This window comes from Cydia splendana, chromosome 21 (genome assembly GCF_910591565.1).
Source record: "Cydia splendana chromosome 21, ilCydSple1.2, whole genome shotgun sequence".
Taxonomy (NCBI): Eukaryota; Metazoa; Arthropoda; class Insecta; order Lepidoptera; family Tortricidae; genus Cydia; species Cydia splendana.
In genome coordinates, this window is record NC_085980.1 from 2,069,551 (window position 1) to 2,082,333 (window position 12,783).

The 12,783-nt window shown below is 36.6% G+C and overlaps 1 protein-coding gene across 1 annotated transcript; it reads right to left on the reverse strand.

Annotated features, from left to right (window-relative positions):
* Positions 1-3,183: 3,183 nt before the first annotated feature.
* LOC134801215 (nuclear hormone receptor HR96) lies at positions 3,184-10,990 on the reverse strand. Its single transcript, XM_063773747.1, has 8 exons — positions 9,941-10,990; positions 7,336-7,464; positions 6,749-6,857; positions 5,961-6,071; positions 5,377-5,502; positions 5,124-5,207; positions 3,998-4,210; positions 3,184-3,490 (listed from the first exon to the last, which is right to left on the reverse strand). The coding sequence occupies exons 1-8, from the start codon at positions 10,660-10,662 to the stop codon at positions 3,290-3,292; spliced, it is 1,695 nt and encodes a 564-aa protein (XP_063629817.1). The 5' UTR covers positions 10,663-10,990; the 3' UTR covers positions 3,184-3,289.
* Positions 10,991-12,783: the final 1,793 nt, after the last annotated feature.

A 12,783-nucleotide genomic window follows, 5' to 3' on the forward strand; every position in this document is an offset into this window, starting at 1 on the left:
TATATAAGAGAACGGGACGACACTAGTGTTGCCACTTTTTAATTTCTACTCTTTTTTGCCAGGCTGTATGCCGCATTGAAGGTTCAAATTAAAAATAAGTAAAATATTGTATGATGGGCCTTAAACTCTTTAACAAAATGTGACGTTCCACGGGAAAAGGTACCTTATGAGGGTTTCTAGTTTCGGTGATATTAAATGTTTTGTAAAGAGGTGAAAAAATGCTCAATTTTTTTTTATTGTGTGATCTGAAACCTTAATGCGTAACGTTTGTTTACCTGTTTTTATTTTTGTTATAAGTTAGTTATAAGCCTAGTAATGTCGTCTCAGAGTTTAGTAGAAAAGGTACCTTATGGAAAAAAGATTGAAAATTCCCAAAAAAACTAGTCAATACGGGAAAAGAAGTTTGGTAGAGAACTGTATTAGCATTCTGCAAAACTAATTTGATAATTTCAGTTCTGGTTGGGGCGCCTCGCAAATATTATAACCGTACATAGACCGACATCACAAATCCAAGTAGACTGCTATTATACCAAAGTTACTCTCGTCAAGTCTTTCTTAACTAGAATAATCTTCATTTGGTTTGGTCGCATGCAGTAAATCAGCCATTGGTTTGCTGAAAAATGCCAATACCCGACGCATTACCTTATGGAATATCTGAGGTCATTGAACCTCAATGCCGCTTATCTTCAATAGCAACCGAAATATATTATTGATAAGAAATAGACGATTTATACCATCTTAACCCCAAAATATTATTAGTTTATCCTAACTGTTCCATCATCATCATGCCTCATCATGTAACTTGACCACAAGGTACCTTTTCATTACATACAAATTATTGGTCTTTTTTAAGATTATTATGACGAAGAACTAATAAAATTGGGGGCAGTTTAATGTAAATTAATATTTTCTATTCATAAAAGATAAACTATAATATGATTGATATTTTGTAGTGATGTATTATTAGATTTATTTCCATAAGGTACCTTTTCGTAAATGTATGGAGCAAATACTGTTATTGTTATGTAAGTTTAAAGTGGCATAAGGGGTTAAATATAGTATTTAGTTGGGGTTTTAGGATTTATTTCATTTGAATGACAGAATTTCTTTCATATGTGCTCAGAAAAATTGATTGTGTGTCACATTAAAAGTAAAAATATTCAATTTTGTGATTTTATATGAAAAAGTCAGAAAATACATTTTCACCTCTAAATCGGTATTGTTTTTTGCTTAAACTGTCTGTCAGTGTCGTTTTCTAATAGATAAAATTTAAATTTTGAGAGCTCATTGCAATCAATCGTGAAAATGAAATAAAACTTTATTTTCAAGAGATTGGTTAGTATACACATAAATCAGTCGATATCAAAAGTTTATATTTGCATTACAGAACAAGTCGCAATATTTTTTTAATCTCAGATATATAAGGCATTATTATTTGTAGTCAACTATGTAACTTACTTCAGGAACATAGTTTTTTAGGCGGCTAAACTTAAAACTTCTCTATCGTAAAGTTGCTCATTTCACAACATTATTTTCAAAAAATCATATCTCTGTAACTACGCAACCTAGAAGGTTGATCTTTTGTGTTATCGATAGGTTATTTATTGTAGATTACTGGGGTATGCATAACTCCATACCCGCCATAAGGTACCTTTGACCGTGGGACGTCACAAATAACAACTATGAATAAACTTTCATTTACCTGTGATTTTCTTATGAGATCTTGGTAGCCCTCTATATCTATACTCTACTTCATATGGATGTATCTTAAAAAATGTAGAAAAAAAAACTATTGCTATCAAAATAGCAAAATAACGTGTGACGTAACGTTACGATATGTGATATAAATGTAACTTACATTAAATTTTAGTTCAGAACCCTGATATACATATATTGACCTTGCTTAATAGACAAAAGACAATTAAGACGCGTAGTGTAAAAAATATTTCAGTCGATTTTCAGCTACAGTAGTTGGCGCTGTACGCCAGGAATCCCCAACTATTTGAAAGTTAACCCTTTACCAGGCTGACATTTCAAAAATGACAATCGAATGTCAGTCTTACCCATCGAAAATTATGTTTGAAGTGCCGTATGTCGGAAATATATATCCCTTAGCCTGGTAAAGGGTTAATACTAGGGATGTACCGACTAGTCGCCGACTAGTCGGGAAAGCCGACTATCCGGCCTCATTTGTAGTCGGCGATTAGTCGGCGACTAGTCGGCAAAAATGGCCGATTAGTCGGCACTTTATTAGTGAAAGAATACCATATGTTTTATGTTTATTTTACTAAAATACCTATTCAGGATGCATACGAAACCTTTTGTTCATGTAAATAATTGACCGTTTGATCGTTATCGTATGTTGGTAGGCTGGTGTTTTCCTCTACAGGTCGATCTCAACTGATTCTCGTGTAATTTCATGTGCAAGTTGATTTTTTTAATTATTATTTAGTTTTTTTTTTTTGTTTTTTTTTATGGTAGAGCCATGAGTAGCCATGAGGAACTATTAATGTTATTGCAAAATTTAGAGACTTAGACAGGGCACGTTGCTCGTAAAGACGCTGACCACAGGGGATAGGTTCTTAACTGGCGACTACGTACGGGAAATAGAGCCTTGAAAATACCTCCTACAAGCTGTACTGACGGTCTGCTCAGGATCGTAAAATAAAAGAACTAAAGACAGAAATTGAACGAGGATTTTGTGATAGGTCTTTGAACCTGTAGAGAACCTTTTAGCCAAGCTAATATGATGAATAGCGCAACCAAAGGAGCAAAACAATTGTTTTTCACCTGAACTTATACGAAACTAATGATCTGGCCGACTAGCCGACTAGTCGGCCGACTAATCGGCCATTCGAGCGCCGATTAGTCGGCTAGTCGGCCAAATCAATAGTCGGTACATCACTAGTTAATACTTGTATCGAATAAAGAGTTGTTATATTTATAAATTAGCGGGCCATTTCAAATGTACCCACACAGGGACCACAGGTTAAAAACAACTGATCTAGGTGGTCCCATTGAGTTGGCGAATATGACATTGAGAAACGTCACGTTGAAACCCGGTAGCGCTACATACATCAGCTGTCATTTTTTTATTCAATATTTTACACTATGCGTCTTAGCATATTCCTTTTCTATGGGGTCATTTTATTTAAAGTTGTTCACTTCATTTTTTTATGTTTCTTCTCAGAATCACGAGCTCTTTCATTACTAAAAAGTGATGTGTATAACTTTACATAAAATGGTCCTATAACATAATTTACATACAGAACTTATTATCCTACCTTACTTAAGCAGGATGGTGTTTCAAATCAAATATCTCCATCAAAAGTGGTTCAATAGGATTCACGTCTAGATACACCCCAGTGACTTCTGCAGCAAGCTTCCGTAGTTCCAGAATCTTCTGTATGAGCTTGAGGAAGGTGGATTTCGCCTCGCAGCCGGGGTACACGCTTTCTAGGTAGCGGCGGAGTAGGTAGTAGTAAGAGTTCTGTAAAAGAAACAGTTTCATAGTAAAAAATCTATTACTTGGGAAATAACATAGGGTTGACCACATGACATAAAAATATGGTTCATGTTTTACCCACATGAAAATAAAACAGGTCATATTTGACCCATATCACCCACATGACGAAATAGAGGCCATATTTGACCCCCTGACAAAATATGGGGGTGATATTGATCCACGTGGGAATAAATGAGTTATATTTGACACACATGGCAATGAAACATGGTCATATTTGACCCACATCAGGCGTGGCTCACTCCGCGATTTCGTCGCTTTGCTACAGGTAGCTAAAAGTGCATCCGTTCCACACCAATTTTGGTGGCTAGCCATAAGCCGCGCGTGGCGCTGTCGCCACCTAGCGGCCATATCTGTCCTGATCGTAACAGACGCGCTTTGTTAGAGAGTGAGTCTTCTGTACCTAGTAGTCATGGGTCACATTATGACTTATATGGCAAAAACCCACATATTTTGCATGGGTTATGTACATACCTGTTCTAGTTTAATAACATCCCGATGGACGACCTTGGGCCGGTCCGGGGTGAACAACAAAATGGCCGACATGACCAGGATAATTTGTTCGTCCTGTCTCCAGCGCGCGTCGAACGAGCGAATGAACGACTCATGTGAGCGGTAGATGTTGCCTTTCGCCAGTTTTAGTACGTCGGTGCGGATGCAACCGAATTGTTCTTGAGAGTGAGGTACCTGGTTGAAAAGTTATGGTTGGTTTGGGAAATGTTCTATACTCTGTATCTTTAGGTATTTAAATAAAAGAAAACAAAATCTACCCTCAAATGGCTCCTTAAGCCAGCTGAGGGTAGATGAAAACATTACATAATCAAATAATGTAGGTTAATGTCAGGTCGTTCAGTGACTGCTCTAGGCGGTTTTGTATTTGGTTGGTTAACCAATAAATGTTAAGGCCCCTGTACACAATGGGCCAGCGCCGGCCACTCCAAGGGCCGCATTTATGCGTTAGAGGGAGCAAGTGATATTGCTATCTCATTCTACCGTATGGCTGCGTCCCTTGGAGTGGGCGGCGCTGGCCCATTGTGTACAGGGGCCTTTATAACTACCCGAAAACGTACAAATTGTTTGTTTACTTTTATTTAAATACCTAAAGATACCGACTATAAATTTAACCCTTTACCAGGCTGACAGTTCAAAAATGACAATCGAATGTCAGTCTTACTCATCGAAAATAGAACACATGTTTGAAGTGCCGCATGTGGGAAATATATTTCCCTTAGCCTGGTAAAGGGTTAAACAAGAATGTTTAACTAAATCTCATGTGGGGGGAGAGGGGATTTAGGCAAATATCACGAGTCAGATTATAGTTTTAGTAGTACCACTGTATATATATTGTATGTAAATAAAATAAAGATTATGTTATTATACTTATACAAATCTCACAAAAAAAAAATCATGTAAAATGTTACCAAGACGGAACCATTTTTGGCTCGCACTGTCGTTCTAGATTTAAACCTTTACCAGGCTGACATTTCAAAAATGACAATCGAATGTTAGTTTTGTTCATAGAAAATAGAACACAATGTTTGATGTGAGAAATATATATCCTTAGCCTGGTAAAGGGTTAAATAGAAAGCAAAGTAGTTACCTTCCACTGATTCATTTGTCCATCATAAGTCATTGTACTTCTTAGAACCATCATCTCTATACAGCCTCCTTTTAAAAGCGCCACCTACAAAGAAAAAAAATCAAGGAAAAACTGTAAAATTCACTGCTTTAGCCAAGATTCGAACTAGCGGCCTGGAAGGAATACAAATATCGAAAATACAACAGATGTTTGAAGTGCCGCATGTGGGAAATATATATCCCTTAGCCTGGTAAAGGGTTAACGATGGACATACCTGATCCTCCTCGCACATGTTCTTGAAAGCGTTGATCTTCTTGGCCATCTTAATAAACCGCCTTATTGCTATCGCCGTAAGGTTCACAATGGTCACTAGCCGCGGGTCGTGCACACCGTCACCATCCTGGTTAAAAACAAGCGAAAAGTTAATTAGTAAAGAGTGTACAGTGTTTTTTTAAACTTTAGAATGCTTTAAGTCATAAAAAAAAACGTCACTTACACGCCAATGAGCGCAAGGGAGCTAATGTAAATCTAAGTGTACACCTCGACATTAGCAGAATCCACTCAGTAAAAGCCATTATTAAAAAAAAATATGTAAACCTTACTTGCAAGTGTGAAGGTTACTTTGACAGCGTATGTCATAATGCCATAAGTATTATCCTATAGTCATCTTTGGCGCTGTGGGCACGACTAGTAACGACGACGTTAGGCGTTCTTGGCGGTCAAAAGATTTAATATGAATAGCGCCTAACTCGAATCCTTAGGAGTTGGTCTTGACGTGTACTACGGGCGATCACCGAAGGCAGGGTGGGGGGTTAAAAAATTGAAAGTGGGTCGCGCAGTATGGGTTTGTTTCCTTACTTTGAGGTTGGAAGTGCAGTCGGCGGCTATAAGCTGCGACATATCGTCGTCTATAGGAGCGTGTAATGCTTTGTTCGCCACTATAAGCTCGTTTAGCTTCGCTCGCTCCACCTAGTACAAAAAACGCAAGTTTGAGAGAAAGAAAAAGAACAAAATTTTTTTTTATTGCATCTGGCTTAGCTATACCCTCTTGAGAGCCAGAAGCAATTGTTTTGTTTTTGAAATTAGAACCCTTAGTTACACAATTAACCTTTTGAACGCCACAGACGGCAATCGACGTCAACACAAAATAGTGGCAACGACGCCAAAGACGGCATTTGACGTCGATCGTTTTTTAATGAAAATCTACTGAATACCACCCCACTTTTAGGTTGGCATTATTTATTCACAAAACTAAAACCCCCGTGGCGTCAGTGGCACGGCAAATGGATGCGCCGTTTGGCGTTCAAAAGGTTAAAGTTCCAAATAGATTTTGGAATATGTACAAAAAATTGTACGCAGGGACTTAGGAGGATACATTCATTTCTTTAGCCGTGCAGCTTGCAAGCCGCGGTTTCCCGACCCCTGTAGGTGTAGGCCTAGCACAGGAATGACGTGACAGTACCTCGCCCGCGAGACACACAAACCGTTTTTTTCTCACTGTATTAATTAGTGAGGGACAGGTAGTCTATATCGCGGGCGGGATACTGTTGCGCCACTCCTGTGCTAGGCCTACACCTACAGGGGTCGGAAAACCGCGGTTGAATGCATCCTCCTATAATCCGCCAATAATGTAAAATGATAAACACCTCATTGAGTTCTCTGGATGACCCACTGCAGTTGTTAACGGAGGTGTACGCTTCAAACTCCAACTTGATCGCCTCACACAGTATGGACTCCATGGAATTTGGCTCTATTCTGTAACATTGGGTAATAATTTAAAGGTTAAGATTTTCCGCTACTAGCGCAGGCCCCGGCTTCGCACAGGTAAACCATAACAAATTATATACCTTAACCTTCCTCAAGTATCCCTCTATTAACACAAACTTTGTGACGTCACTTTAACTTCATCAGTAACCGAAAATGTATTTAAATTATTAGGTTTGGAACAATAATCATTTTTATTAGTTTAATTTTCTTTCATATTAATCAGTTTTGGGATATAAAAATATGAATATTTAAAAAATATTTTGAGCAAAAATTAATCTTAATTCGATTTGCCGATTTCGTGGAAAAAATGTGACGTCACACCAGGGGGGAGGGTTTGCCAAATGTGACCAAGTGTGACAAGGAGGGGGTCAAAAAACTTGTAATTCGTGTGACGTGATTAATGGATGACCCCTAATTCATAATTATAATAACTGCCTAATTCGCGTGAAGGTGTAGCTACACTCACCGTTCAACATCCTGCAGTATATCCCTAGCTTTATTAATGTCAGGATCAGTGCTTGTGGACGGCAGTTCTTCGCACATGTGAACCGGCTTCGCTTCCCGGTGGATTGCATCGCCATTTGTCAGTATTGACCTGAAACAGAAATTACATATAAAAATAAATATTGCGTGTTTTTTTTACTGAGCAACTTTTACTAAGGCCCGCGTATTCTGATGCTGCAGCCTCAAAAATACCGCGCTGCTGCCTTTAGGGGAAGTTTTAGGTATAGTGCTACAAAGTGTTGGAATAACATACCGCCACCAATCCGAATATTAAAAAGTAAACCTCAATTTAAAAAAAAGTACGCCAATACTTACTAGAAACACAAAAACGAAATGCTTAAACTTAACCCCACCTCTCACACCATTTACCTGCCGTTACCTATCGTTACCTATCGCTGCCTGTCCACTTGCGTTCACATCATATTAATCTTATATATAATACTAAATTACTGGTATTTAACTATACGTCATACTTTGTACACACACACATACACACACCGTTACTCGACACATACTATTTATGTATATTCTATTTTTAACAAATATTTATATTATCCACAATTACAAATATACAAATACATATAAATACATATATATATATATATTTCATACATACATCGACTAGCGCTGCACTGGTCGTTCATAACTGTAGGTTTATTTAAGGTTCTGACGGAAGATCAGCGCTGCGGTCTCCGCAGTATTTTATGCTGAGTCAGCGCCTATTTCTTTACCACAACACATGACCCTCTACTTATGTAAAATATGTCAAATATGTAAATTGCTATTATTGCTATTAGTGTAAAATTGTATGTTGCCTTTTAATTTTTTTTGTCTCTTGTTAACTTTCCTTTTGTCTCTTGTTATTATTTATTGTGTCACAAAGCATGTAAGTTGTGGTTGAATAAAGATTTTATCTATCTATCTATCTATCTATCTATCTATCTAAGGGACCAACACCGAAATGGCGAAAATTAATTTGGCTCTCCCATTGAAAACATCATCATCCTTATCATACAGATAAGAGGTTAATCTTATACCTTAAACAAGCAATTCTTGTATGGTGGCTAAAAAATTACTGCATTCCCATTGCCAGGGAGGTTTTGGGATTATACTGAGCAACTTTTACTACGGGACCAACCCCAAAATCGCGAAAGTGCGAGTCGGACTCGCTCACTGAGGGTTTCATACTTTTTAGTATTTCGTCAGGTGACAAGCCAAACTCACTAATTACTAAAAACTAATTAAACAAAAATCAACTTTATTAGAGTACTGATGTGGTTCACAATGACTATGACCTTGTGGTGGTAATTAGTGAGTTTTGCTTGTCACCTGACCATTTGTTGTTATAGCGGCAACAGAAATACATCATCTGTGAATATTTTCAACTGTCTATTATGCTTCATACAGTTCATGAGATACAGCCTGGTGACAGACAGACAGACGGAGGGACAGTTGAGTCTTAGTAATAGGGTCCCGTTTTTACCCTTTGGGTACGGAACGCTAAAACATTGCTCCCAAGTGAAACACAACATTTTCACTACACCCACATGTGGAAAATGAAAATACTAGCTATAAATCATTACGAATTAAATCCTAATGAATGTCCTTAAATACTTATCATTTTTTATTTTATTTTATAAAAAAAAAATCTACCAGCCAATATGAGAAAACAACTCTAAAACATCAAATTATTTTGCCACTATTAATTATAAAATGCAACTTTCTCATCAGTTTTTGAAGACTAAAGAGTCTTTATGAACTAGTGTGGTGAAAAACAATGGTATAAAAATAGTTATTTGTTTTACAAGGGGGCAAAGTTGTTGTTTAACCGCTCGTGCTAATATTGATACCTGAGCAAGCAAAAGATTCCAAAAATGAAAAAAATTGAATCTTGAGCGTTGCGAGGGTTAAACAAAATTTGCCCCCGAGTGAAACACAAATTTTTTCACCACACCAACCCGAAGAAAATATTAAATGTAAAATATCAAATAAAATCAAATTCAAATGAATGTTATTAAATATTTATCATCCAAAATCATCATTTAAAAGTCAATTCTACCAACAAACATAAGAAAACAACTAAAAATTTGCATTTGATTACTTTGCCTCACATGTGAATTACTGATAGCAAAAAGAATAGATAGTATAGAGGGGTCCTGTCATTGTAAATTTTGTAGTCACTGTAAATTTACTGCCATCTATCGACACACGACTAAAACTCAAAATGAAAACGTATAAAGTTATCAAAAAATGTATATATATGGATAAATAATTTTATAATTTTTATATCATTTTGATCCATGTTCATTCACCGATATCTATGTGTTAATATTGTTAAATATGAAACGGTGTCGTCACGCCATCTAGCCGAGGATAGGCTAAAGGTGTGTGCGCCACCTATTCGAGAATGACTTTTACTTGAATTCCGAGGCACGTTTTTTCCTTAGACTTTATTCGTCTTATACGAAGTTACATATGTCTTTGCTGATAGCAAAGTGCAACTTTGCTATCCGTTTTTGAAGTGCAAAGTAAGCCTTTCCGAACTGGTGTGGTGAAAACAAACTTACCTTATACTGTTTTGCTTTGGCTGTTCATACATTGTACTTTCAATAGACATCATACTATCACACATATTGTACGACTCCATCATCCTTGGATCATACTGAGTTTTCTCATCCATCGGAAACACCTTCATTGTATATGGGTGATCTGCGCTCTGAACAGGTACATAGGACCCGTAACCTGGCGGAGAACTCAATGAATCCACCTCATTGCTAAGCGGAGATTGTACGGTACTGTTAGGGCTACAAGTAGTACTGTTAAGGACATCATATTGTATCACAGACTCTTGTATTTGAGGCGTAAAGGTGTTTCTAACATCATCGTCTCGCTTAAAGTTCTTCGAGCTAGTTATATCCTCATCCGGATCCCTCTGTCTCTTCTTAGCTCTGTTCTCTTCTATTTTCCTCCGTTTCTCTGCTTTGTCCTCATCAGACATGATAAACTCTTTCACCATGCCGATGGCTAGACATTTTTCTAAACGGCATTTCTGGCAGAAACGCCGAGTTATGACCGTAATATCGCAGTTGTTAGAGAACGGGCATTTGAACTCCTTGCCAGTTAAAGCATTGCGACGGAAAAACGCCTTACAACTCTCACAGGATATCGCGTTGAAATTATATCCCAACGCCTTATCACCACATACTAGACAAATTTTCTGATGGGGCCCCAACTCTTTCCTTTGTTCATCCTCCACTTTTTTATCACTTATTTCACTATTACTATCCATTTTGTATAGAAAACCACTGCACTTCCACGCTTACAGAGATAAACATGCTATGAAACTAGCTAAAATTAGCTAGACAACAAACTATGTAGTTTGCATTGCAAAATTGTCATAATATGCACATGTTAGCATCTTGTGACGTCATAATAATTAGCACTGATATCCAGAGATCGCGAATATTGTTGGTAAGGGTCGATAAGATGATAATTTGTTAATGTTTTGATAAAAATAATTACTTGAGTACATAGAATCGTATCGTATGACTCGTTTTGATGTTAGATTGAGAATAATTTGACTATTTGCCTTTAATTGAGTGGAATTACGAAGAAAATATATTGAGTCGTAACCCACAGGAATAAGGTGGTTATTTGTTTAGTATGTATTTGCAAAATGGCAAAACACAAACGAAATTCATGTAATCATAACGTGATAAGAACATAAACATGATATTGGAACACGAGCTGTCATTTTTTTTTCTCTATCACCTCGCTCAGTTTAAGTAGACAAGTAATAAAATTATGACAATGTTTTAGTAGACGACTGTTTTCTTGACATTCAATTTTGAACCGTAAAGTAAAAGTGTACTTACGCCAAAGAGTATAATAATGGTGTACACTTGATCACCATTATCATGCGTGATACTGATGATGAGTCATGTAATTTTATAATCAAAACGTTACGTTTGATTAGGAGTGTTTGTTTAGGATATCTATATCTATTTACCTATCTAATTTCATTCGAGAAAGAACCAACGCAGTAATTACTAATCCTATAACAGAATAACAAATCGAAAATATTTACCGTATCTACAATGAGCAGATACTAAGTACATGTACCTATAATAGTTATTTGTTTTACAAGGGGGCAAAGTTGTTGTTTAACTCGTATTAATATTATTCTTTCGCTTACTTGGGTATATACCTAAGCGAAAAATTCCACAATTGAATTACGAGCGTAATGAGTGGCTCGAAAAGTGGAATCTAGAGCGTTGCGAGGGTTTTAAGGCACGAGGATTAAACAAACTTTGCTCCCTAGTTAAATAGTATATTTTTCACCACACCAATATGAGAAAAATATAGTAAAACATCTAAATAAATATTTTAAAATATTATTATTCAAAGTCATTATATCACTATGTGACTTTTAAATCATGAGAAAATAAATCAAAATTTGCGTCAGGTTACTTTACCACTCTTGTGAATTAATCAGTTTTTAGGGCTCCGTACCCAACTAAGGTTCCGCTGTCCGTCTGTCCGTCCGTCTGTCTGTCAACAGGCTGTAACTCATGAACCGTGATAGTTAGACTGTTAAAATTTTCACAGATGATGTATTTGTGTTGCCGCTATAACAACAAATACTGAAAACAAAATATAATAAATATTTAAATTGGGCTCCCATACAACAAACGTGATTTTTTTGGCCGTTTTTTGCGTAATGGTACGGAACCCTTCGTGCGCGAGTCTGACTCGAATTTGGCCGGTTTTTTCATCAGTTTCTGATTTCTGAAAAATAAGGTAAGCTTTTATGAGCTGATGTGATGAAAAATATTTATTAAGTGTTTAATTCTGGGCTCGGCAAGTGATAATTATGAAAATTAAATAATAATGTTATATAGGCGCGCATCTTTTTTTGCATTTAGATAACTAAATAAATATTGGGGAGATCTTACGCAGATCGACCTAGCCCCAAACTAAGCATAGCTTTTTCTATGGGTACTAGGCGACGATATAAACATAGTAATATAGATAAATACTAGGGTGATTTACTTTTGTATGGAGAAAAAAAGTTGTAATATTTTTCCTGACTTTGCTCACCAATGGAGCCTCCCCACACTAAAAACTATCTATTTCAATTTTCAAAAGAATCGAATAACGTTTAGAGGTTGCACAAGTTGAAAAGGTAGAGTGAGAACCCCATACATTGCGTGAAAATGAACTATGTTCTAAAATGACAAAATATAATGAACCGATACTGAAATCGAACGAGAAAACTGAATTTTGCGTCTAAAACACGATAAAAGCACTTTTCCTTTGGAAAAAGGTGGAAAAACTGAAAAATCTTAATTGGAACATTTATCGAGTAACAAAAATCCAAGTTTACTACTAATTTTAAAATTTATTTATA